The 27,668-nt window shown below is 45.4% G+C and overlaps 3 protein-coding genes across 3 annotated transcripts; 1 reads left to right on the top strand and 2 right to left on the bottom strand.

The window, feature by feature from the left end:
* The first annotated feature begins 7,557 nt into the window (after positions 1-7,557).
* LOC133911785 (uncharacterized) lies at positions 7,558-10,038 on the top strand. Its single transcript, XM_062354192.1, has 3 exons — positions 7,558-7,819; positions 7,952-8,010; positions 8,641-10,038. The coding sequence occupies exons 2-3, from the start codon at positions 7,987-7,989 to the stop codon at positions 9,820-9,822; spliced, it is 1,206 nt and encodes a 401-aa protein (XP_062210176.1). The 5' UTR covers positions 7,558-7,819; positions 7,952-7,986; the 3' UTR covers positions 9,823-10,038.
* An 8,201-nt stretch (positions 10,039-18,239) lies between these two features.
* Positions 18,240-20,294, bottom strand: LOC133911792 (uncharacterized). The gene is made up of 2 exons (XM_062354205.1): positions 20,200-20,294; positions 18,240-19,809 (listed from the first exon to the last, which is right to left on the bottom strand). Exon 2 carries the CDS (start codon positions 19,807-19,809, stop codon positions 18,649-18,651), a length of 1,161 nt encoding a protein of 386 aa, XP_062210189.1. The 5' UTR covers positions 20,200-20,294; the 3' UTR covers positions 18,240-18,648.
* A 730-nt stretch (positions 20,295-21,024) lies between these two features.
* LOC133911776 (uncharacterized) lies at positions 21,025-26,436 on the bottom strand. The gene is made up of 2 exons (XM_062354180.1): positions 25,172-26,436; positions 21,025-21,222 (listed from the first exon to the last, which is right to left on the bottom strand). Exons 1-2 carry the CDS (start codon positions 26,397-26,399, stop codon positions 21,080-21,082), a joined length of 1,371 nt encoding a protein of 456 aa, XP_062210164.1. The 5' UTR covers positions 26,400-26,436; the 3' UTR covers positions 21,025-21,079.
* Positions 26,437-27,668: the final 1,232 nt, after the last annotated feature.

Here is a 27,668-nt window from a genome sequence, read left to right as displayed (position 1 = left end):
TTACCGCCTCAACTGTCAGATGTCCACGATGTCTTCCATGTTTCCCAGTTGAAGAAGTGTCTTCGAGTGCCGGAAGAACCAATGGAAAAACAGGATGTTCAGGAAGATCTCTCCTATACAGAGTATCCAGAGAAGATTCTTAAGAGATTAGAAAGAGTAACCAGAACCAAGGTAATACCAATGTGCAAAGTGCAATGGAGTCACCACTCAAAAGATGAAGCAACTTGGGAAAGAGAAGAAGATCTGAAGGTGGAGTTTCCTCATCTCTTCTCCGTTCCATGCGAATCTCGAGGGCGAGATTCATTCCAAGGGGGGTAGTTTTGTCACACCCTAATTTTTCCACTTTTGGAAATTTCTTAAAATTTGCTAGAATTTAATATGAGTTTAAATAATTAAAAAGGTAAAACCCTATTTTATATAAAAGAAAAACCCATTTGACATAGGATATAATTGATTATTATGCATTCATGCTGAATTAGGAAAGTAGGGTTTTGATGGATTTTGTTTGAAGTGAATTTGCTTAGAATTAGAATTAGAAAAGAAAAGAAAAGAATAAAAACCCTTCCCGGGCTGCCTTTTTTCCCTCCGGCCCAAATCCCTCTCCCTCTCTCACTCTTTCGGTCTCAGCCCAGCCAGCCGGCCCTTTCCTCCCGCTCTCCTTCTGCTTGGGCCTTGGTCCGGCCCAGCGTCACGTGCCCGCTAGCCCGTCGCGCCGAAGACGCCCACGCAGAACCCCCCTTCGCCGCCGTCGTCGTCCCTGACCTGGAGTCCACCTCGTCGTGCCGTCGTCCAAGTCCGAAGGGAGCACAAGCCCCCGCCTTTTCCTTTTTCCACGTGAGACCTCACCTATTTAACCAGGACCCCCCTCCCCGATCTCATCTCGTCCTAAACCTGCCGAGTCCCGAGCTAATCTCGCCGAGTTCGAGCCCCACCGCCGCCATTGTCACCACCCTCGGTTGAGCAAGCAGCCGAGCCGCCCTAGCGCCGTTGAGCTTCACCCCAGCAGCCTAACAGAACTGCTGCCATCCACCGAAGCTCTCCCTGCCGTCACATTGGTTCCTGTGCCACCGGAGACCCCCTTCTCGACGAGATCCCGAGGTCCTTCACCGCTCCTTTCGTCGCCGAGCCCATCTAGTGCAGCCCTGCTCAAGGTAAGCCCTAAAACGGACCCGCTGTGTTCCCCTCTTCGAAATCCGTCGCTCGCCGTCACCGGCGGCAGGTCGGATCATCGTCCAACGTGTTACCTGGCCGTTCGACGCCATGAGCCCCTGGGTCACTGCCGTTTCCTTTTCTTCCCCAGCCAGCCAGTCGTCCAGAGCCGTCTGATCTGAAACCTAGGGGCCGAATTAGATCTAAACTCACCCTTTCAGCCACCAATCACATACCGCACCTGTCCACTTTAATCTAGTCAGCGTTTGTGCCACAACAGCTGCCACCTCTCCTTGCCAAATCAGCCGATCTGCTTATGTGTCAACCCAGTCACCATGCCACATCGGCAAGTCTGCCCAGTCATCGCCCAGTCAGCTGCCATGCATTAAATCTGGATATTTCAATATAAAAATAAATCTGATAATTCCAAGAAATTGGTAATTTTGCAAGAAAGCCCCTGAACTTCTTTATTTTTAGCAAAAAGCGGCTATCTTTTTAAAGATTAGTCCCTAGACTTTTCCATAATTACAATTAGGTCCCCTATTTTTAGAAAAAAGTCCCTGGACTTTCTGGTTTATTCAAAATAAGCCCTTTTCTTTTTCAGATTAAACCCTAGATTTGTTTTAGCCCTTACTTTTTTGTCGTAGCTCCGTTTTAAGCGATTCTTGCGCCGATAGATGCGGTTTTCAGTGCTCTTTCTTTCTAGATAGGTTTTATCTCGTTGTTCTTTTGTTTTGTGCTATGTTCTTAGTGTATTTTGTTTGTGTGTTTGCTGGTTATTGTGCGATTAGTCGACAACGCCCCGGATCAATTTGAGGAACATCAAGACCAGGAGCAAGAATACACTGAGCAGCAGCAAGGAGAAGGAAAGTGTCCTTGATCATCTTGAACCTATGTTTTTAAATGTTTTATTTTACAAAATTGCATGCAATGTCTGTCAATATGATGGGTAGTCACCTATGTTAGGGTTTTTCCTAGATTTTCTCTTATCATCCCTTGGAACCTAGATGGTTTATGGTTAGGTGTCTTTTTTGGGTAGATTGATTAGCCATGTTTTTGGGATGTTGAGAAGTGTCATAATCTTGACTAATGAATATGCAGCAATGGTCGTTAATGTGTTATGGTGTAGCAACATGGAACCTTAGGCCTTGAGCAAAGTGGTTTTGATGGTTATCATGGTTATGATGTTGGTTTAGTATTTGCTCAAGTAACCTAAGTAAGGACCGGTTCGTGAAGCGACAACCCAAGAAGTAATGTACCAACCACGAGACTGATATGGGTAAGGCGTGACATACTGATTAGAGTCTATCCAGTGTGTGTTGTGTCAGCGCAAAAGGGGGCTTTTGGGTAGGAGTTGAACTCGCGTAAAGCCTGGCGGTGAAACCTAGTGGGCAGACACATACTAGGTTAGTCTCTGATTAGTGGAAAGTGTCATACAGTGATTCTTGGCGGTACACCACTGACGTGTGTTAAGTGTTTGCGTAACACGGCAACATGGAATTCACTGACTCGTGGGGAAAGATAGACAACCTCTGCAGAGTGTAAAACTATTATAACAGCCGTGCTCTCGGATTTGAGAGATTTGGATCCTCACATGATTAATGGGTGGTGGTTATAGTTCTGGTACAGAAAGTACTAGATGATTGTGGTTTTGGTTATAGTACAAGGAGTGCTGGACAGTTATGGTGTGCAAGGTGGGGAGCCTTGTGTGTTGGGTGTTGAGCTGTATGGGTTACATTCACTTAATGATTGCTTAATGCTATTGAGTCCAAATATCTTTTCATTACTCGCATTTTCACAAATATACCGTGTGTTAGCCTATTTTTGATATAAACCTGCATATTTTTACTTTCCCACACTTGCTGAGTGCTCTATGTGCTCACCCTTGCTTTCTCCTACAAAACGTATGCTGCTTCGTGGAAGACTTTGAAGATTTCCAAGATGACGACATGGTGTTCTAGGAGCATGTCTCCCAGTCGGTGCCTGTGGAGTGCTTGGTCGCCAATGTTATCGTCCCGTTGCCGTCATTTAAATGCTATTGTTTAGTTTAATTTTAAAGTTGTTTAGGTGAAGTCTTTATTCTGTAAGAAGTGAACACTTATAAGTTAAAGTATTGCTTTTGTTACTTCACCTATGACGTCCTTATGTGTGTTAAACTTCCTAGACACACATAAGCTGCACTTGGTTTTGTTCGTTAAAACCGGGTGTGACACGAGTGGTACAAGTATGGAGATTAATCACATTGGTCATGGAATTGTCCCTACTTCTGTTCGTAATCTTCACCTGTGTAATATTCTTCATGTTCCTGATGCTAGGAAGAATTTAATTTCGTTCATAAATTCACTTCCAATAACAAGGCCTTTCTTGAATTTCATCCTGATTTCTTCCTTGTCAAGGATCAAGCAACGAAGAAAATCCTCATTCGAGGCAAGTGTAGAGGAGGGCTTTATCCTTTTCCGTCCATACCTGTGTCAATAAAACAAGCCTTTGGAGTCATGCTCTCCCCAGCACGGTGGCATAGTCGGCTTGGCCACCCTTCCTCTCCAGTCGTTCAGGAAGTCATCACCCAGAATAATCTTCTTTGTTCCAAAGAGTTCAATAAAGAGTTAATCTACGATGCATGTCAACAGGCCAAGGGTCATCAACTGACTTATTCTAGATCTAATAGTGTTTCGAGTGCTCCTTTAGAACTTGTGTTTTCCGTTGTCTAGGGTCCTGCTCTTGATTCAATAGGTCGGAAAAAATATTATGTCAAGTCTAAAGTCTTCAATATATTTCATGAATTTCAAGCTCTTGTTGAACGTCTTCTTGATTGTAAAATGGTTCTGCTGAACCAAAACATCTCCATATTGTTGAAGTAGGCCTTGCTCTCCTTGCTCATGCATCTATGCCTCTAAAATTCTAGAATGAAGCTTTTCTCACTACAACCTACCTCATAAATAGAATTTCTAGTCGTGTTATTCAAAACATCACTCCCTTGGAATGTCTATTCGGCCATAAACCTAATTATTCCCTTATTCGCGTTTTTGGTTGTGCTTGTTGGCCAAACCTTCGGCCATACAACTCACGCAAACTTCAATTTCGTTCCAAGTGATGTGCTTTTCTTGGTTATAGCAACTTTCACAAAGGGTTTAATGCCTTGACATAACTATAGGCCGAATATATATTTCAAGGGATGTTGTGTTTGATGAAAATGTTTTTCCTTTTTCCCAGCTTCACCCAAATGCCGGTGCAAGATTAAGATATGAAATTCTTTTATACCCTTCCTTTCATCTTAGTCTTGAGAATAATTCTATGGTTGATCAATCTATGATTAATACTCCTACCATTTCTATTAATGATGCACCTGATATTTCTGGAAATAATGTTGTAGATAATTTGGAAGAAAATCATCATTTTATGCAGGTTAGAGCAGATTCAGCTGCACCCTGAACTGGCGTGGATCCCAATGTTGCCTTGGGACACGATGTCCATGCAACACTCTCACCTGACCCTCCATGTGGAGATGATGGTCCATGCGCCATACAACACACCTGTTCGGGCAAGAGTGAACTAGCCAGACCCGTCAACATCGACAGTATGGGCACGTCTTAGTCCGACGACGTCACGCTGCTTGATGAAACTGGCCCCTTTGATCCCCCGACACCCGCGCTTGCATCACCAGCTCATGATGAGGGTGCGGAATCTTCTGCGATTGGAGGCATTGTTCATCAAATTCTAGCACCTCTGATCCATCAATATTGTACACGACTTCATAGTGGGATTCGTAAGCCTATGACTCGCACTGATGGTACAATTCTATATGGATTTCTCACTGTTGCTGATGAACCAAAAAAACTAGAAAATGCTTTGTGCAGTTCAAATTGGAAAAATGCCATGGATACTGAATTTGTAGCTCTCATGAAAAATAAAATCTGGCATTTGATTCCTCCAGAAAAGGGCAAGAATATCATTGATTGCCAATGGGTCTATAAAATCAAAAATAAAGCTGATGTCACCATAGATAGATATAAAGCTATATTGGTAGCCAAAGGTTTTAAGCAACAATATGGCATAGACTATAAAGATACTTTCAGTCCTGTGGTTAAGGCATGTACTATTAGATTGGTTTTATCTATTGCTGTTTTCAGGGGATGGAGTCTTCGTTAGTTGGATGTTCAAAACGCGTTTCTTCATGGTGTTCTGGAGGAGGAAGTGTTTATGAGGTAGCCACCAGAATATGAAGATAAGGTAAAACCAAATTATGTTTGCAAACTGGATAAAGCCTTGTATGGTTTGAAACAGGCACCTCGAGCTTGGTATTCCAGATTGAGCTTGAAACTTCAAATTCTAGGTTTTCGGCCATCTAAGGGAGACACTTCTCTATTCTTCTACAGTAAGGGAAATGTGACTATTTTTATTCTTATCTATGTGGATGATATAATTGTAGCAAGTTCCTCACTAGAGGCAACCTTAGCCCTGGTGCAAGATCTCAAACAAGAGTTTGCTCTAAAGGATCTTTGTGATCTTAGTTATTTTCTAGGTATCGAAGTAAAGAGGGTACATGATGATATATTATTGACTCAAGAAAAATATGCTACTGATATATTAAAGAAAGCTGGGATGATGAATTATAAGCTTATTAGTATGCCACTTTCAACTTCAGAAAATTGTCAGCCTTTGAAGGAGAAGCATTAGACCCTGAAGATGCAACAAAATATAGAAGTGTTGTAGGTGCTCTACAATACTTGACTTTGACTCGACCTGATCTTGCTTTTCCAGTTAACAAGGTGTGTCAATTTCTGCATTCTCCTACTACAGTTCATTGGACATCAGTCAAGAGGATCTTGAGATATCTTAAACATACCATTGGTATTAGACCGAAAATAAGAAAGTCTACTTCTGTTCTTGTGAGTGCTTTTTCTTATACAGATTGGGCTGGTTGCTCAGATAACAGAAGATTCATAGGAGGCTTCGCTATATTTTTTTTATCTTACTTTATTTCTTAGAGTTCTAGGAAACAACCTATTGTGTCATGATCAAGCACTAAGGAAGAGTACAAGGCTTTGGCAAATGCAACAACTGAAGTTATGTGGGTACAAATAATACTCAGTGGAATACGTGTTGAGATTCCTAAAGGTTCATGACTGTGGTGTGATAATATTAGAGCTACATATCTCTCAGCCAACCTAGTGTTTCATGCGCACATTGACATAGAGTTTCACTTTGTCAGAGAACGTGTGGCACAAAAACTCTTGGATATTCGGCTTATTCCCACAACAGATCAAGTCGCAGACGGATTTACCAAGCCGCTGTTTACTCAAAAGTTGGAAGAATTTAAACGCAATCTTAACTTAGAAAAGTTGTAATTGACGGAGACTGGTAGAGAGATAATTTGTAACCATATATACATTTAGTCGGTTCACAGGATATAGGTAGAGTTGCTATTATCTATAGAAAGTTAGGATCTTGTTGTATCAATGGAAAACTCTAGAACCGGCACCTAGGATGTAATTTCTACCGCGATTTGTTCGGTTCCCATCTATAAATTGACGCGGCCTCGTAACAAGAGGTGATAACGCTTCCACATCGTCGTTCAGCCCTTACTGTATTATATGCTTCTTTGCGCTCTTCAGAATCGTCAGAATCGCAGCTGCTATCTTCTTCAGTCTGCAAATGTAAGGTTACGGTATGAAGAGATGAGCTTCAACTGGGACAAGCAAGACCGGAGTGGGAAATGGAGATGCTGCTTCATGGGTGGACCACCTACTGAGTATTATTTCTCCAAGTTAGAGTCAGTTTCCATTTAGCGTCAACGTCAACTCGGCAATTATTTGTGGTGTTGCTTTAACAAAGCAATTGATAATAAACAAATGACAGCAGGAGGCACACAAAGTTGCCCATTTCATTTAGACACTGTTGATGTTGCTTTAACAAAGCAATTGTTTGTGTTGTTGCTTTAACAAAGCAATTATTTTTTCTCATCACACGAAGGAACTATATTGAAGTATAAGAGTAGTACTGTGCCAGGATGTATTGCACACACACTTTGGTCATGTATAAGCAAGCCTTTGGTTCGAGCTTAAATGTATGTTTGATTGGACCGAGACATTTAAAAAACTATTTTTAAAAGTTTAGGTTGAAAAACTATTTATAGAAAAGTTATTTTTGAATTGGTTTTTGATGTAGATGAAATATATAATATATGTAATACCCTCTAAACATCATTTCTCAGAAGTTAAAAAACACATCCAAACTAGCTTCTAGTTTTTAGTAATAATGGTAGCTTTTGTCAGCATTTCTAGCAACGGAATGTTTGGTTCAGCTTTTTGTTTCTTAGTAATAAAAATCAGCAGATGCTAAACCAAACAGAATCTAAGTCGGATTAAATACTTTGCTAGAAACTGGACCTATCTTATATAGTATATTTTCTTCCAGACTTGACTCAGCTGCTCCAGCTGCGCTCGTTTTGGGGCTACTGTCTATCCGGTAGCTAGTGAGCCTTGGGAGCTCCCTTTTGCTTCGACGGCCCTAACCAACGACTTCACCAAATTGAGAAGTCTTCGCAGCTGCTTGCCCCGCGTCGTTTCCGTGTGATTTGGTTACCCGTTCAGTTCAAATTCGTCTCCAGTACTGCCGTAGCTGCACTGAAGTTTCTGGCAAGCGACTTCACCTTCAAGCCTTGAGCAGAGTAATCTCCATTTCTTGGCCTCTCCTTCTCCTTTCTCCTACTCATTCCTTCTGACTGCGTGTGAGTTACTAGAGATATGATCATTACTCCTTGAGAGCTGATAACCAAGCTAATCGGACGTCGTTTTTTCAGGGACCACGACTTCACCAGGACCGGGTTAACCTTTCATGGCTGCTAGAGGTTTTGAAATGGTAAGCATCCTTCAGCCCCGTATTTGATTTAAGTTGACTGCATCTTTGCTTGATCTATCTTTGAGGTTAGAAGACAGTTTCTTCTGCTAGCAGAACTAAGCTAGTTCACTAGAGGTTGTTTTAACTATGTTGTGCTCAAAAAGAAATTGAATGGAGGTGCAAAAGTATATCAATCATTCAGATGCTGACCAAAGCTGCAATTTAGGATCACATGATGATTGATCCATATCAGCTTCATTCCGTTATTTCATCGCGACATTAGCACTTTTAGGCTTTCAGCTAGGAAAAGTGCAAATGATCTAAGAACACACTGCAAATGGAAATGTGAAAGTTGTAGCAAGGACCCATCAAAGTTTGAAGTTTATAAACATTAACACTCTGCAATTAAACATGTAGCGGACGCACACACGCCTGCGTGTTATCTAGATGCAGTCATGTAAACATATCAAATTAAAATGTTGTAGTAAGAACAACAATTGTAGCCATTTGATAAGATCTTTGTGGCTCAGATGATGCAGAACAAATCTTTTTCTAAACTCCTGAACGGACTATCATTCCACCTTCAATTTACCCTGCAATCTTCTAATGAGTTGAATAATAATCTTCTAAAGAATATCGACCATTTGGTAGGATACATGGATGAACCGTTACCGTGCTTTCGCCGAAGGCGTGGTGATTATGGTCTGCCCGATTCTTCTTGCAATTGCACTCAACAAGGTAAACCTGAAGCAGGAGGAGCACGGGTCTGTCATTCCAATCACCATGCTCGTGGTCGCAGCCGTTACTTTAATAGCCGGTATATGCCCCTTCCTCGTTTGTTGTTTCTCCGAGTGCAAGAGATTCTCCAGTGAAAGCTCAAGCTCCCCTCACACCGTGACCAAGTTGCTGACACTCATATCCAGTATATGCTTAGTAGCACTTGCCTGCTGGATCATACATCTTATTATCGTTGACAACTGGGCATACCCTGCAATCGGCGCAGTAATTGGACTCTGCATCTTGGTTCGTAATGTCAGCTACTGCTGTGCAAATAATACTGCAATGGAAGGTGGAGAATGCAGCAGTGAACTGGAGAACTCACTCGATTTCTCCGCTGGTGTAGCTGCACTGCTGTTCATCGGACTTGAAGGCTTGGCATTGGAGGGTCAAATTAACAGGGATAAAGGAATACAAGACCGCCTTACCAAACCAATGGGTGCGAGCTTCATCGCTTGTGTTGTTGGCGTGTGCTTGATGCTCGTTGAGACGATCCCCCCTCTTTTAAGTCACAGCATCATAAGCAAGCTTACACAGATCTTTGATATCCTCATGGCTTCTGCAGTCTACTTAGTCATGCTCGTCATTATGTACGCGCTCATGAAACTACGAGCGTTGCTTCTGCTTGCAACTCCGTTCCTGATTCTCCTGATGCATGTGTTCCATGTCGCCGTCAGCAGGGATGCCAGAAGCAGCAACAACCGTGATGAAGAGTCTGATGTGCACAATAATGTTAATAGAAGCAACAATGCCGTCCCCAGCACAGTCGGCAACGTCCCAACAGGAGACTGTACCCTGGCATCGCTTGAGCTAACCAAAGTAGCATTCACTGGATTCCTGGCTGTGTCGATACCAAGCATCAGCAATGGATCACTCAACAAGAGTACTGAATGTTTCATACACCTTGCTGCAGGAGCTATTGTTTCAGGTCTCATCTGGAGGTGCCTGACACATATCAAGTCAAACATTGCGAATGCTGCCTCCTTGTTCACCCATCTCTACGTTGCAATTGCTACAGTTCCATTTACGATCATGGCCGGAAATGCTCTCTCTTGATTTCATAGTGTTCAGCCACTGATAATATTGAACCAATGTCCGTGCTGGAAGATCTGTAATGTGTTTCAGTTTGGTATCCTTGTATACTTCTTGAATAACGAAATTATCATCCTATTTTACTGCAAAACATATCCTTACTGTAAGAAAATAACTTTGATATTGTGGATCTTTGCAGCTATATATATGATTCAACTAGTATAAAAATTTCTTCATGAATTCTCCTAACCCACCTTGCTCATTGTTAATGCGCCTGAAGATGGAGGCTGTAACATACTGAGTTTTAGTATTTAGATTTTTAACAAAATTTATTTTTGTAAAAAAATTCTAATTATTTAAACTAATATAAAATCTAAGAAATATATATTTAAATATGTTGGGGGGTAACGGCTCAGCCATGAGATATTTAGTTGACATGAGGCCGTATTAGTATTGTAATTATAATATCAGAGCTACCACCTCACATATAAAGGGGTGAAAGGCTTAAAATATCCCCGTATCACATTGTTATAACATAATATCTTATGGATAGGTTGATAGTTTATCTGGCCTCTCCTCTATATAAAAAAGCCCCACAGGGGTAGGCAAGGGAGGGCCAGTTTTTCCTCGCTCATAACGCATGCTTTCCCTCACTTACTCCTCGAGTCTATTAGCCATCTCCAAGCTTGAGTCCCCTCTGATAAGCGGAGCTCACGCCGTGTTCTATTTGGGACACGTTTTCGTGCATCGACAGATGGCGCCTTCTGTGGGGAGAGATACAAGAAGCCAGGAGAGAAAAAGAGTTGGGAGACATCAAGAAAGCTAAATGTCGCACAGCTCAACGAGTAGGGCGCCGAGCGTGACGGGCTGTGGTTGCGCAGCTCTACGTGCGTGAGCATGCCACTCTTCGTCGCCTCGATAACGATACATAAAAGCCGCAAACAAGCGCAGCCCCGAGCGTGAGAGAGCACCGTCTCCTGGGACCTCGTCGCCGCTGACGGTGGACCCCTACCGTAAGGTTCAACATACGCGGGCTCTTCGTTGTGGTCTCGTTGGGCCCTTCGCTAGGCGTGGTAGACCCAGTGGAGCTCCCTCGTAGACCGTCTTCTTGTCATTCATCGTACGCACCCGTAAGGTGCACTTTTGGTCTTGAGGCTCGTGGGCGGATAGTTGTTTGGTTCTGTAGACTGAGACGATGACTCTGAGCACTGCTCCATGCCAAGGTAAGCACATACGAGCCCTTCGCTATTGGAAACACACGCCCCACTTGCTCATAGATATTTGCGTATGCGCATAGTGCTAGGGAGTCTATGAGTGGCACCGCATGCGAAGTGCTAGCAGCCCTTATTTAAATCCCCTTAGTTCGCTACTCTACGGCCTAGAATACTGGCCGACGAGCATTGCCTAGAGTGAAAAAAAAATCAGGGGGCAGGTCATGTCCACTTGGTGTGGGCTACTGACACACGCACCGTCCACGACAGGGCATGGCGCCCCAAGGCTTGACAAAAAGTCCTCGCGTTCAAACCATGTCTTTGGGATATGTGTAGGAGATAGTAGTATATTTATTTTTTGTACCTGTATAGAGTCCTTGTAGTTTATGATCCACATTAGAGAATGCATGTGGATGGTACTGGAGGATAGCTCTTGACTTTTGTGGTGCCCACATGCCCTTGTCACTAATGGATAGCTCTCCGTCGTGTACATTCTCTATGGGCAACACAAGTTCATTATGTAGCTAAAGCCAAGGCGAACCGAAGGTCCCGCTCATCGCTCAACGCACTTGCCAGATTGCTTGTCTATGCGGTTGATCCCTTCTGCAAGCTGAGCTCATCGTACTAGAGGTCACGCTCTGGCCACCTCTACGCTGGAGGCCCACCTTAGCACATGCCAAGTTCCGCGCCGGAGGCCATCCACCCGGAGGCTAGGCTCCATGCTACCAGGGGTTAGGCTCCATGCTGCCAGGGGCCGGGCTCCACTACGCCAAAGAACACTCACCCGAGGGCCTAGCTCCAAACCGGAGGTCCGGCTCCATGGCACAGGAGGCTAAGGTCCCCGTCGGAGCTCCGTGTCTGCCCCGGAAGCTACTCACCAGGAGGCCCCTCACCGGAGGCCATGCTTTGTGCTGAAGCTCCATGCATGTGCTAAAGCCAAGCTGCGCGACAAGAGGCTGACAATCGGGATGAAGTTGGACTCGCCCGCCTCACCGCCGTGGTGGAGCACCGGCTGGTACAGCAGCTGCAGTGATTCCTCCCGCTCGAAGCCCTACCCGGGTGGTGCTTGGCCAGCAGCTGGAGCCCATGGCCGCGCGCCAGATAGAGTCCAGCAATAGCGTGGCGTCCTCCGATGCCTCGACCACGCTGGACAGCAGCAGGCGGTGGATGCCCTTGGTGGCGACGGGTGTGAAGGAGAGGTTGTTATTGTCGTGCACTCGCTTCTCTCATTTCCTCTTGCACGTGAAATGAGTAGATCATTAAGCCATAAACGCCACACTTGCATGTAGCTTTTGCTTTCTATGGTATGCCTACATGTGTGCACCACCTTCTCTATTTTCCATATGCTGGAATCCTCTACCACCTCAAAGGCCACATGCCTAGGTCACATCAAGCACGAATCCTCTACCATCTCGAAGGTCGTATGCCTTCGTTGCATCGTGTGTAAGTTCCTCCGTTATCTCGAGGGCAGTAGGTCACAGTATCTTCGAGCATCAATCCCGGCACCGCAAAGGTTGCAAGCATCAATCGGGTTGAGTCACAACTCTGAAGGCTGTAGGCCTTGGACCAAGAACCTCACAATAAAATCACTAGTGTAATGCATTATCCCTACAAACATGCGGGGGTAGGGACAAGACACTCCGTGCAGTACACCACACATATGTTGCAGAACGTGCCCATCCCTTGCTCGTGACTAAGACACGAGTGGGGTCGTGGGGTCAGAAAGCCCATGATGGTAGGCACCGCGCACGCTGGACCAGGAACAATGTGAGGGTAGAGATCTCAAGAAACTTGAGTAGGACTCAGAGTATGTTGGCTCCGGGGCTTCGCCATCATCATGATGACCCATTGACTCCGCCTTCGGCTACCGCCATGGGGCTCCAGATGGCACTGTCTCTGTCGAGCCTCACCTTGACTACATGCTAAGGGGGTCGCGGACTGCCTACCTTAGCCTCACCATCGACTCCGCCTCCGGTTACCACCACAGCGCTCTAGATAGCACTGCCACCGTCGAGCCTTGCCACGACTACATGCTGAAGGGGTCACTGATTGCATCCCTCAGCCTCTCCATTGACTCCGTCTCCAGCTACCGCCACGGAGCTCCAGATGGCCCTGCCTCCATCGAGCCTCGTCGCGACTACATGCTGAGGAGGTCACAGACTGCCTCCCTTAGCCTCGCCATCGACCCTGCCTCCAGTTACTGCCACAGGGCTCTGGACGGCCCTGTTGTCACTACATGCTAAGGGGGTCGCAGATGGACCCGCCTCCATCAAGCCTCGTCATTGTGCTCAGGCCTCTCCGCGATGCTCTGGATGGCCTGCCTCTGTTGAGTCTCACCACGACTACATGCCGAGGGTGTTGCGAACTGCCTTCCTCAGCCTCGCCATCAACTCCACTTTTGGCTACCGCTGTAGGGTTCCAGATGACTCCACCTCCATTGAACCTCGCCGCGACTACATGCTAAGGAGGTCGCGAACTACCTCTCTCAGCCTCGTTATTGACTCCGCCTCTGGCTACAGTTATGGGACTCCAGACGGCCCTGCCGTGACTACATGTTGAGGGGGTCACGGACGGCCCCACCTTCTTCAATCCTCGTCGTTGTGCTCCGGCCTCTCTGCAATGCTCCGAACGGCCTGCCTCCATCGAGCCTCGCCGTGACTACATGCTGAGGTGTCGCAGACTGCCTCCCTCAGCCTCGCCGTTAACTTCGCCTTCGGCTACCATCTTGGGGTTCTGGATGGCCCCACCTCCATCGAGCCTCGTCACGACTACATGCTAAGGAGGTCGTGGACTACCTCCATCAACCTCGCCATCGACTCCACCTCTAGCTACCACCACGGGGCTCCGGACAGCCCTGCCTCCGTCGAGCCTCACCGCGACAACATGCTGAGGGGGTCGCAGATTGCCTCCCTTAGCCTCACCGTTGAATTTGCCTTTGGCTACCGCCATGGGGCTCCAGACCGCCCTGCCTTCGTTGAGCCTCACCGCAACTACATGCTAAGGGGGTCGCGGACTGCCTCCCTAAGCCTTGTTTTTGAATCTGCCTCTAATTATCGCCGTTGGGCCCCAGACAGTCCCGCCTCCGTCGAGCCTCACCGCGACTACATGCTGAGGGGGTCACATACGGCCCCACCTCCATCAAGCCTCGTTCTTGTGCTCTAGCCTCTCCGCGATGCTCTGGATGGCCCGCCTCCGTCGAGCCTCGCCCCTGTGCTATGAACCTCATAACGGCGCTCCGAACGGTCCCACCTCCTTCGAGCATCGCCATGGCTTTCCGCTGTGGGTGTCACGACCTTGTCTTCATCACCTCCGTTGTTGGCTTCGAGCTTCGCCACTAGAACCCCTAGCATGCGATTTATGGCCTTTGCTTCTCCCTCGGACGTTCGTGCTACAACGATAGGGAAACATCCAAAATTACCTGACTTCAAAAAAAAGAGAGAGGGGCTAGTGCTAGTTCTCTGTACATCCACTCGCCCCTCGGGACCTCGGAACTGGCGGATGAGGGATCTCACCCCAGCCATGAGATATTTAGATGATGTACGGCCACATCATTATTGCAATTATAGTATCCCAGTTACCACCTCACATGTAAAGGGGTGAAATACCTAAAATACCCTCGTATGCACATTGTTGTAACATAATATCTTAGGGGTAGGCTGGTAGTTTCTTCTACCCATTCTCTCTATAAAAAGAGCCCCACAAGGGTAGGCAAGAGAGGGCCAATTCTTCCTCGCTCATAACGCATGCTCTCCCTCGCTTCCTCTCCTCAAGGCTATTAGCCATCTCCAAGATTTAGTCCCCTTTGATGAGCGGGGCTCTTGCCGTGTTCTGTTTGGGGCATGTTTTCGTGCCCCAACAGAATATATATACTTGTATGTGTATATTCAAATATATTATTTTTGCTTAGTATTTCAAAGAGCGCCAAATTAATTTCTAAATTAATCCTTGCATTAAGTTGAATCATTGCACCTTTGGTTTAATTGTTTTTATTGTTCTTTGATTGGAGTTTGAATCTGAATATCTCTCAAATTCAAATCTAAATTCCTTAGATTCAATTCAGCTGAAATATAAATAATTTCAAATCCTTTGAATTCAAACCTCTGCCAAAAATCTAGGCTTCAAGTTCAAATCCAAATCTGAATTCAAATAAACTCATTTGAATTAACACCAAATCCAAATCCATTTATAAATTCAAATAGTTCTATTTGAATTTTTCCTAAATCAATTCTAATTCTTTTCTTCTACTCGGGCCGCCCTTTTCTTTTCCCTTTCTACTCTGGCCCAACCGGACAGCCTAGCTCTTCTCCTCTTTGTGGCCCAACAGCCTAGCCCGCCTGACATCCTCTCCCCTCCTCTACACGCGTGGGCCACTGTGACGCCCACATGGCCTAGCAGTGCGCTCACCCACGTGACCCAACCGCGTGCCAGCCCAGTCGCACGCTCTCCTCCCCCACCTGCCATGCGGACCAGCTAACCATGCTTCTCTCTCCTCCAGCTCTCCTTCTCTCTCACTCTCTTTGCTGCCAACACGCGTGACCAAGGAGGAAGGACTGACACATGCGCAACTTCGCGGCACACCGCACATAGATGGCCAGCAGCAGTGGCCACACACCACAGAAATTCCAGTAGGCGCCGCCCTTTTGTTCATCGGGAACACAAGCCACACCATCTAACCTCCACCACCTCTTGCTTCCACTCCCTCTATAAAATGGGCATGCCGGCACCCTTTTTCCTCCCTTCTCCCCCATCTGCATCCCGCACTGCCACCACCACTGCAACACCGTCACTAACTCACCCTCGTGGGTAGCTGAGGAGCATGGGAACATAGAGCTAGCCCGCTACTACTATCATCACCACCGTGCATACCTCCACCGCCAGCTACCACATCCTCTCTTCATAAGCCAGTGAGCCTCCCCACTCTTTGATGCCCCTCCCCGTAGCTTATTAGGTGGCCCGTGTGACTCGCCTTCATGAGGCAGAGGTTGGCTGCGAGATTCTCCCCAATCGTCTTGATGTGGTCCTTGCCGGTGACCCTTGCCCCTCTCGGTGTGTCGACCATCGTGTCGAGTAGATATAGTTAGTCTAGGTCTTTTGCAAGGAGCCAAAATGCGGTAGAAATAGAGGAGGTGCTATCCAATCCTTCTGCTACTGCCTAGACCACCTCTAGCCATTGCCCGCTGATGATGAGCACCAAAATGGGTTCGCCCTAGTCTGTAGATGCCCGTCCCATAACCCTCGTCGTGAAACCCTAACGGGAACGCAACTCCGATGAGTCTCTGGTGAGGCACCGCTGTATTTTCTCATCATTGGCCATCCTTCTTCGCTGCTCCACTCAGACCAGCAAGCGTGTGCGCACCTAGGCCTTAGCCCAGTCTAGCCCATTAGCCGATATGCCCAAGGCCATTTCCCTCATGGGTCACACTATGCACTGAAGCCCAAGGGCACTGTTTAGCAGGCCCCACCAGTACTATTCAGTGGGACCCAACCATGAATATTAACTTTTGTAATTTCTAGATTTAATTTTAGATTAGATCTTCTAGGAGTCATAACTTCTTCGTTCTGACTCTGATTTCAGTGATTTTTTCGCCTAAATTCATCTAAATTCAAGATTTATCTTTCTATCACAATGTTATATATTAGGACTCATTTGCTTTTCCATTTGATGTTATTTGATTCTTCTAGTATAGGATGTCATTCATCATAATCGTGTTTGCAGAATCGGATGAGTTCATAGAGGAAGCAGAGAACCCTGACTTCAACAAAGGACTAGAGGAAGACTTCGGAGAAGCCAAGTCCTATCTCCTTAATCATTTTGAACCCTAGTTTTCAATAATCTAATTGATCACCTTAAAACTTGACTTATTATTGCATGTTCTATGTACTGTGCTATTTTAGCTGCTTGCATTAGTTAAATCCTATCAAACATTTGCCATGCTTTAAATGCCATTATCTTAAATCCATGTCACCCTAGGATTACTTGTGTTATCTATATTAACGTCGGACGTCAGCTTGATATCTAGCATGCTTAGGATGGAATACATATCTTCCGAGATGTCGCTATGGTCTGTAAAATGGGTACAAACTGTTTTGGTGGGGACAGGTAGGGTAGTCCTCCGGTGGGGATGCTCTTGGAGGCTTGAGTTACCTGCACGGTATTCATTGCCAGCTTGAAGATGACTACCTCAGTCGTATAAGTACTGAATCATTACGCTGTCATGCTAAGCCTCCTAGTGCAACAATTCATCCTGTTATGGGTAAGACTTGACTTTTCTATCTCCTGGCCAAGCTAGATATTTTACTAGGAGGCCAGGGGAGCAACGAGAACCCAAGTGTCTATCAGGTGCTTCGCAGGATGTTCGTTGAACCAAACTCTTTACGAAGGTTCAGGTGGTACCCAGGCACCCCTTACGTAGGCCTAGAGCACTTGGGGTGTCTCATGTTATAGTCTAGCAAGGGAAGGTGATTGAAGCGCCTCGGTATAATTTACTCCTCCTTTTGCAACGGTTGGAGGCTGAGCATATCATGTGGGTATAGTGTATAATATTTGCAAAGTGTTAATCTATTCGAATAGTCGTGTCCATGGTTATGGACATGTAAAGCAATGACCTCACTTGGTTAGACTCGGGACGTGTGTATCTTTAATGAGTGAGTGTGTGGACTAGATGTCCGTATGATGAGGTTGTCGGCTTGATTCGTCAGGAGCTGAGTGGTACTGAAGGTACACCAAACACATTGATAAGGACTGCGGTGTGAGGTATAGCCCCTCTTAAGACCGAAACACCCCAAATATACCTCGTTACCTTGTTTACACTGTTTCAAAGTTAACTGTAGAGAACATAACTAGATATCTATATAAACTATACGTTTAAAACTAAAACATAAAGCTTTATCCTTGAGTCATAGTTTATGTATCTATCAATCCCTTACAATAGTTTGTACTTGTTGAGTACATTTTGTACTCATTCTTGCTATCATTCAGATGAGGAGATGGATGCCAACTTCGCTGGAGACGAAGACGTGGATGGAGAGTAGATTTAATAGTCACGTTCGCACCCAAGCTGCATATGGCTTTGTGTTATTTTTCCGTTGTGCTTTTGTTGGTTGGTTGGCCAGATTTGTAATGTATCATATGGTTTAAGACCTTTTGTAATTTTATAACTTTAATTTTTTTTATATACGTTGTATGAGTGTGATGCTATAAATATTTTACTATACGTATCAGCTACTTGATACAGAGACTAATATATGAGACATATAGAAGATACTAAAAATATAGTCTTACATTAGTTAAAGGGGGAATGACTCTCCAAAGGAAGGAGCCCCCTCAAGCGCATTAAGAAGGCCTCAGACTAAGAGGCAGTAATCCTGGGAGATGTCACGCGATAAAGCCATATCTCCCCGGCCTCGTTTTCAAGGCCATAGGGGCAAACACATCAAAAAGCTGAGGTGGCCATTCACCAGTTTACTCCCTCCCAACGAGCCCCGGTTTATGCTCATGGCTTTCAAGTGGCTTTTCATGTAGCTTCTCTAGGCAGAGTGGGTATAAATAGCTTTATTCGTATTTATGTTAAAATATAGATGATAACATAGACTATTCAATCAGGATCCGATCCATTTCCATCGTGAGTGTAAGAAGAATCTAGCTGGCCGGTGCAGGGACCATTGGTTCATGCAGACCTAGCCGCACTGCAGCCAGAGATGTAAACACAAAAAATATGGCGGCCCCTGTCAGCAAAGCGTTCGCCCAAAACTTGAGTAGCTTGACAGGCTCTTGCAAAGAGGGAGTGGCCTTGCCATCTTGTCCTGGCCACTGGCATAACATGAAAACAACATAGTAGATTAGAAGCCCTGAAACGCCACAAGACACCAAAGCCTTGGTGCACCAGGAGAGCACAGACGACTCGTCCATGAAGTCCGCTTGGAGTGCCATTGCCAAGATAGCAGCTGCCGCTGCACTGAGACCAACGATCGTACTTCTGTGCAGTTTCATCTTGTCAGCGGTAATGGTAGGGTTGTCGCCGCGGTCAAGGTGAAGGCTGAACCAGAGGAGCACCGGCGCGGCCTCCGTCAGGAAGAAGAACACCACATCCTCGCCCAGCTGCTCCGCAGCCACCACGTGAACCGCCACCAGCAGCACTATAAGCGAGGCCCTCCTCAGCAACACGGACGCTGGTGCGAGGCCGGGAGCGACGCCGGTCACCGCCAGCTTAGTCGTCATCATCGTCAGTACCCCGAGCATAGAACTGAAGAAGAGAAGGAACTGGGATATGGCAAATTTGTCAGCGTCGAGGTGCCCCAGTATGCAAAGTGCCCAGTACGGCACCAGTGCTACTGCTTTAAGCCCCTCTGTTTTCTGATCACTGCGACTGCCCACACTAGCTTCAGCATCATCACTCCGCTGTTGCGACCCACTCTGACGATTGAGTTCATTGCACAGCGCAACGATGAAGCCGATCACGATGACGGGGAAGACAGCCAGCCAGATGTAGCTCCAGTTTACTACAAGCAGTGACAAATAAGATAACACCACAACAACGGCCGTCTCAATGTAGATCCTGATATTATATCCAGGAAAGTCTTGCAACAACATGAAACGCTGCAGTGGCAATCCCAGATCGACATATAAGAGCGTGTAATTGATGCACCCAAAAACTACCGGAATTATACCGATGAAATACAGTTGATCGTCTTCATCAGCCTGTACCAGTTGTGTCACTTGGAGAATTAGAAAACTGACGACGATCGCTGGCGCTGGCGACAACGGTACTGATGAAATATTCACCATTTTTGAATCCTCCATCTGAAGAACACAGGTGAGGGCAATCAGTGCAGGTTTCTCCGTATAATAACTACGCTTTGAGTGTGGTTGTGTTCATATGATTGCCATATCTCAACTAGATATCGTATTTCCCTTCAAAAATCACACCAGGGTTTCCTTATATTCACTGTCCTTTTTACCTATGATTAATTAATTTCTTTGAGCACAGCATAGCATTTGAGCTGAGCTCAGAATAAAAGCCTCAAGAAGCACCATGGCAACGAACATAGCTAGGTACCAAAATTTGCTGCTTATACAAACAAGAAACAGCCACCGATTTATTTCTATTTCCTTTGAAAAGGAGTAAAAATCCAAATAATGAAAGCAGAGGCAAAAATAAGCATGATACGAATACAGTAGAGCAGCCCTTACCGTATTATATGCTTCTTTGCGCTCTTCAGAATCGTTAGAATAGCAGCAGCTGCTATCTTCTTCAGTCTGCAAATGCAAGGTTACAGTATGAAGAGATGAGCTTCAACTGGGATAAGCAAGACCGCAATGGGAAATGGAGATGCTGCTTGGTGGGTGGATCCACCTTTTGATTATTATTTCTCCAACAAGTTGGGGTCAGTTTCTATTTAGCGTCAACGTCAACTCGACAATTATTTGTGGTGTTGCTTTAACGAAGCAATTGATAATAAACAAATGATAATATATAGGAGGCGCACAAAGTTGCCCATTTGATTTAGACAATGTTGATGTGGACAATAAGAGTGGTACTGTGCCAGGGTGTATTGCACACACACTTTGGTCATGTATAAGCAAGCCTTTGGTTTAAGTTTAAATGTATGTTTGGTTGGATTGAGACTTTTTTAAGAACTATTTTTAAAAGTTTCTGTTTAAAAACTGTTTATAGAAAAGCTACTTTTAAATTGTCTTTTGATGTAGATAAAATATATAATATATGTAATACCTCTCAGAACATCATATTTTAGAAGTTACTAAAAAAACTCCTCCAAACTAGCTTAAGCTTTAAATAATAATGACAACTTTTGTCAGTATTTCTAGAGAAGCAAAATGTTTGGTTCAACTTTCTGTTTGTGAGTAGTAAAAACTAGTAGATATTGAACCAAACAGGATCTTTTTTTTTCGATAAAGGAAGATTTTATTACTCTCAGAGAATTACATCCAGGTGATACAATAAGTCTGAGAAACCTTCCGGCCTCTGCAAAAGGTGCACACAGCCAAAACAAAAGACAAAGACACTAAAACCAACAAAGACTAAAGATGCTATGACGACCCGATTGGCCATCTAGGCCGCCACCCATACACCTGGATAAAACAATCCTTGACCACCCTCTCCAAATACTGACAAGCCTCCATAACCATGGCCCGAGAATCTGGCTTCTGCAAAATTGCCCAGGTACGGAGCCAGTGTGTACATAGGTAGACAACCTGCAAAGGAGATGAAATATATCTTTTGTCAAAAACCATATCATTCCTGCATAACCAAAGCGACCAGCATACAGCCGCCGCCCCTAGCAGGACTTTCGGTTTCAAGTCCTTCCTAATACCATTTAACCAGGTATCAAACATATGAGATACACAGCGTGGTCGAAAAAGTCCTGAAGCCGATTGAATAATAGACCAAACGGTACGGGCAAGACGGCATTCGAAAAAAAGATGTTTAATTGTCTCTTCATGGTAACAAAAACAACATCTCTTACTACCTTGCCAATTCCGCTTAGCCAAATTGTCTTTAGTGAGAACAACACCTTGAAATAAGTACCAAAGGAAGATTCGAACTTTGAGAGGCACCTTTAGTTTCCACAGTTGGTTGTTAATATTTGGAATATCACAATGCACTAAGGCAAGATAATGAGATTTCACCGAGAACATCCCACTCGAAGTTAGATTCCAGCGGAACTCATCTTGCTCATGAGTAAGCACGATATTAGCGGTTTGAGAAAGCACAGCATCCCACGCTACTAATTTTTGCCCTATTAGATCTCTTCTAAATGAAATCTTTGGTGGGAAAGTTTGAAGAACTTCTGCTACAGTATCTTGTTTGTTCCTTACAATATTGTAAAGACAAGGATATTGTTCTCGCAGAGGTGAGTTTCCCAACCAAATATCTTCCCAAAATCTGATCTGCGAGCCATCTTTGATGGAGAAGGTTCCGAAGCGTAGAAAATCCCTCTTCACCTTCATTAGACTAGCCCAGAAATGAGAGTCCCCGGTTTTCCACTGGACCTGCGATAAGGGTTTAGACCCTAGGTATTTATTGCGAATCAGCTGTTGCCACAATCCATCAGACGTGAGCAACTTAAAGAGCCATTTGCTGAGTAAGGCAATATTTTTTGTATGAAGATCCTGAATCCCCAGGCCTCCTTGTTCTCTGGGACGGCACAAAATGTTCCATTTAGCAAGGCGGTATTTTTTCTTTTGACCATCACTTTGCCAATAGAACCTAGATCTAAAGTAGTCAAGTTTTTTTAGCACTCCTCTCGGTACAGAAAAGAAGGACATCATATACATGGGAAGACTACTGAGCACTGAATTTATCAATATCAGTCTCCCACCAGTTGATAGATGCTTTCCTTTCCAACTACTAAGTCTCTTTTCCATTCTTTCCTCGACCCCTCTCCAATCCGCATTCCTCAGTTTTCTATAATGAATAGGAATTCCTAAATAACGCATAGGGAGATTACCCATCCCACAGCCAAAAAGCTCGGTGTACTGATCGGACATGGAGCGGGCCTCACCAAAACAAAACAACTCACTCTTATGGAAATTGATCTTAAGACCCGACGCTAGCTCAAAAGCACAAAGCAGAAGCTTCATATTGCGAGCTTTTTCGAGGTCATGATCCATAAAAAGAATTGTATCATCTGCATATTGAAGTATAGATATACCATCATCAATGAGATGAGGCACCACTCCAGCAAATTGGCCATCTACTTTGGCCCTTTTGATAAGGATCGCAAGCATATCAGCTACAATATTGAACAAAATAGGAGAAAGGGGATCCCCCTGTCGGAGACCTCTTTTCGTTTGAAAAAAAGGCCCGACGTCATCATTTACTCTAATTGCTACACTTCCTCCCGAAATGAAAGTCTCAATCCAAGAGATCCATTTGGATGAGAAACCTTTCATTCGTAAAGTTTGAAGAAGGAAGGGCCATTTGACCTTGTCATACGCCTTCTCGAAATCCACCTTAAAAATTACCCCACTCAAATTTTTCCTGTGGAGTTCATGAATTGTTTCATGTAAAACGACGACACCCTCTAGGATATTTCGTCCTTGCATGAACGCAGTTTGAGTAGAGCTGACTACTCGATTTGCAACAGAATTAATCCGGATTGTGACTACCTTTGTGAAAATTTTGAAGCTGACATTCAGCAAACAGATAGGTCTGTACTGTTGGATGCGATTTGCTTCAGCGATCTTTGGTAACAGCGTTATTACCCCAAAGTTGAGACTAAACAAAGGCAATTCACCCACATATAATTCATGGAATAAGTTCATCAAGTCAACCCTGATGACATCCCAGAATCTCTGGTAGAACTCTGTCGGAAACCCATCTGGACCGGGAGCTTTATTGTGTTCCATGCTGAACACCGCATCCCGGACTTCCTTCTCCAAAAAAGGAGCTGTAAGGAAATCATTCTCGGCCTGAGAGACCTGGGGGATGTCCTCATTCCTAGACTCATCCAGCGAGAAAGAGTTACCATCGAACGACCCAAACAATTGTTTATAAAAATTGGTAATATAACCCATTAGAGCCGTCTCTCCTTCGATTTTGCCTTCATCTTGCTCTAGGCAGAATATTCGTTTCTTCCTATGTTTGCCGTTGGCAACCATATGGAAGTACTTAGTATTATTATCACCTAGTAGAACATCCGACACTTTCGCACGTTGGTACCATCTGATTTCTTCATCACGAAGAAGTCTGGCTAGCCGATCTCTAGATTGAGCGAACTGCTCTCTCTCAAGGTCTGAAAGACCACGAACCTCGGCAGCAATGTCCAAATCATTAACGATGGATTGAAGGGTGGACTTTTCTTTCTTGTAAGTCCCATATGAATGAGCCGCCCAACCCCGAAGGTGTCTGCGCAAGGCGCTCATCTTGTTATTCCAACGTTGGGTGTGATTACGTCCTTTTACTGGCATATTCCAAATTTCGACCACACGGTCATTGAAATCATCCCTAGCAAACCAGCTAAGCTCTAATTTGAACTGCCTCCGATTAGAAGGAAAGGCGGATGTTCCAGTGCCGAGCAGCAGAGGCGTATGGTCCGAGACACCTCTATCCAGAGCGTGCACATTGACCAACGGATACTTAGACTCCCATTCTGAATTCATCAGAACTCTATCCAACCTTTCAAAAGTCGGAATAGGTAGGGAGTTTGCCCAAGTGAACTGTCGACCTGTTAACTCAATTTCTCTGAGATCAAAGCTATCAATAACAGCATTGAACAGAAAAGGCCAACGGTCATTATATCTGTTATTATTTTTCTCACTGCTATTCCTTAGGATATTAAAATCCCCACCAATCAGGGTAGGGAGATGGTTCTGCTGGCAAGCACGCACTAACTCCGCAAGGAAGCTGGATTTGAAATCCTCCTGCGCTGGTCCGTAGACTGCCATGAGAATCCATTTGAATTTGTCTACCTTGTTACTTAGATGGAATTTAACACAAAATTCCCCTTCCGTAATCATCGACAAATCTAACGAGGAGGAGTTAATTCCGAGAAGAATGCCTCCTGATCTGCCTCGAGGAGGGAGACAATGCCAAATAAAATCTGCACCGCCTGAAAGGCGTGCCTGATTCTTTTTTGACATATCGCGCCTCCCAGTTTCTAATAAGGCCACAAAGTCCAAATTATATTCCCCAATAGCTTCTGCAACGTACCGAATTTTAGCCAAGTCTGACAGACCTCTGCTATTCCAGAAGATGCCTTTCATTGGGAAACGATTTTGTTGGATTTTTTGACATTTTCCTGGACCTTTCGCCCTTTTTTCTTAGATGATGATTTAGGTTTTCTAGCAGTAGCCAAAAGGTCACAAATTTTTGTGCCCAGCTCTGCCTCTTCCCAATCAGCCTCAGAAACATCTTTAATCAGATGAGTGAGTAACTCATCCTCAGGTTCAGTGCACTCGTCTTCACTGATAACAAAAGGATTTGTCTCTTTTATGGAAATATTCTTTGGCCGATTACTCGACTTTTTACACAAAGGCGACATCTTCAATCTATCTACTTCTATGTGTTTTAAAGCATTAATAGAGATGCTAATTTCACTGCTATTATTACCCAGCGAAAAACCTAAGTTTCCCAAATTGGAAGTAAAAGCAGTGTCCGGTAAAGAAGCAATAGAATAGACGGAAGGCGGATGCAGCATACCTGGATTAGTGCCATTGCGAACACTAGCCGAGCTTTCTTTCAAAGGGTAGTCCAAGTTTCGGACCGCCACCCTCCTCATGGCCCTGGCAGTAATGTCTTCATCCGCCGCGGCGATTCCGACTGAAGAACAGACCGCATTGGTACGACTGCTTCGACGAAGATTCGGAGAAGATTTCTGAACCGAATCCATATCAGCTAAGAACTGAGGCCCATTCTGGACCATCTCACCCTGCAGCATCTTGGAGCTCTCTGGACGTATGCTGGTCTGGGTCAGCAGATTCTGCAAGGCAAGATCCTCCACGTGAGCCCTCTCCTTGGTCCTGGGAATGAAGCTGGCCGGATCATTGTGCCCATGGCTAAATCCCTCCGCAGTACACGAGTTCCAATCAGCGCTGGAGCATTTCAGAGCCGGCACCCTCTCCACTGATGGCACTGCCAACCTGGGTGGCGTCTGCAGTATCTGCTGATCACCCTGCAGGACCAGAGCAGCCTGCAGCTCCACCACCGGCTGAACACCTTGAGAATTCTGCTGGACCATAGTCTTTGGCAATTTCCCCGCAGAGGAGCCTGAACTGCCGCTCGGCTTGAGGGAAAAACTTTTGTGTTTTGGATTAAAAGGTGTGACCGCAATGTGACTCGGCTTGGGTGAATCTAAACTAGGTAGAAGGCCTGCCCCCTGTTCCATCAGCCGAGAGCTCGCTTTCATATTTTTGTCCACCTGCATAGGAGCTGAATTGCCTGAAATATTATCTGAGACCATTGAATCGTTCTTTTTTGATTTTTTGGACTGCTCTTTCGATCCGCTGGTATGGTCATCACTTTCATCAAGAAGGTCATCATCATCATCATTGAAATCTCCCCCCAAAGGTGGATCAGCACCCACCTCTACCAAAAAGCTTTGATCTTCAAGAGTAAAAGTGATTTCATACCCATCAAGACCGAAAACAATGTCCGTTTTTACCGGCAACAAATTAGCATCCATCATCTCAACCTTCATGCGGATAATGCCTCGTTGCCGTAAGCATTTCATGTCAATTTCTTGCGGAGAGCCAAGCACTGTGCCAATAGCCCAAATGGCCAAATAATGTCGGTATGCAGGTGGGACTCCAGAAACATGCACCCAGACACTGTTCAATTGATAATGAGGAGAAGGCACATCGGACGGCATCCATTCTCCAAACGAGAGTGTTACCCCATGTGCTTTTAGACGGAATTCAACCTTAGTCATCCTGTGAAGCTCATCCAATGTTGGAAAAGCCACAAGAAAAGAGTCAGCCCCCTTAGGGATAGCCTCCCAGTTCCAATCCGCGCGAATGAAATTTCTTAACTCACTCTGAATCACATCCGCTGTTACCCGGCCGCCTGTGACAGAGACAATAGCAGTCGGAGAGGATTGAGGAGCGATACCTTTATGCCCGGTGTCGGAAATATGGAAGAAGCCTAGTTTGGTACCTCCGAACCCAAAAAGAGTCGCGTTTGGCTTTGGCAATCTTAACAGCGGACATTTGTTTGGCAAATGATCCTTCTTGTCACAGATCTCACAATATAAAGTTGCGATGCAAGACTCCACAGTATGCCCCTTAGTTTTACACCGGAAGCAATAAGGTTTTTTCAGTTTTGCTGAACCATCCAGAGCATCAGATGACTGCAACGAAGAAAGAGGAGCAGCACACTTATTCGTCCAGGGTTGAACACCGGCTGAAGAGGACTGGAAAGCAGACTGAGTTCTACCACGTCCGCGGCCAGAAACACGCGCACGACTCAGAGACCCTGCAGCTGACGCATGTTGCACATGAGCTCCAAAAGAGAAATGGCCAAAGTTTCCGGAACCAGGACCTGCTTTTCCACCGAAGCCACCAACAGCACCCGCCGCATTTGCGGAGGAGAGGGAATTAAAGATCGGAGCCGACGAATGAAGGTCAGTTCCTCGTCCAGAGAGACTATTGACTGCTTTGTTCTGCACCGACGATGAAACATGGGAGGCACCTTTGGATCCACCAGCCTTCTGGCCAGGAAATTGATCCTCCCCGCGTCCGGCCATGAGCACCTGCGCATAAGTCTTCCGAGAACCTCTCAGCTCACGGCGATGGTGTGGAATTGGCCCAGATGGTTCTGACGGAGAAGAACGTCCTGTATTAGAGCCATTCCTATCCCATATATCACCAAACACATCCTTCCAATTTCTCCCTAACCTTTCCTTGTAGGGCGCCTCAAAAGAGGAAACATCCGCATGGCCGGGATCATTGGCAACAGATAATTCACCAAGGCAATCAATATTTAGCCGTTCAGAGGAGATCTCAGACTTCAGCTTTGCCGTCAAGAACTCACCAAAAACTACCACCGATCGGGGTCGTGATTTTGGCAACGGCCCTTTCCATGGCCGCATAAGCCAGCCACGTCCTCTCCCCCGACATCCATGAGCCCTGGGATGTCTCGGCGAAGAACCCGGATAAGGAACATCCTTGGATAAAAGACCTGGGGATAATCCATCCTTCCG

The sequence above is a fragment of the Phragmites australis genome, chromosome 1 (assembly GCF_958298935.1).
Source record: "Phragmites australis chromosome 1, lpPhrAust1.1, whole genome shotgun sequence".
NCBI classification, from domain to species: domain Eukaryota; kingdom Viridiplantae; phylum Streptophyta; class Magnoliopsida; order Poales; family Poaceae; genus Phragmites; species Phragmites australis.
Note: the sequence above shows the minus strand (reverse complement) of the source record. Positions and strands in the feature narration are given on the sequence as shown.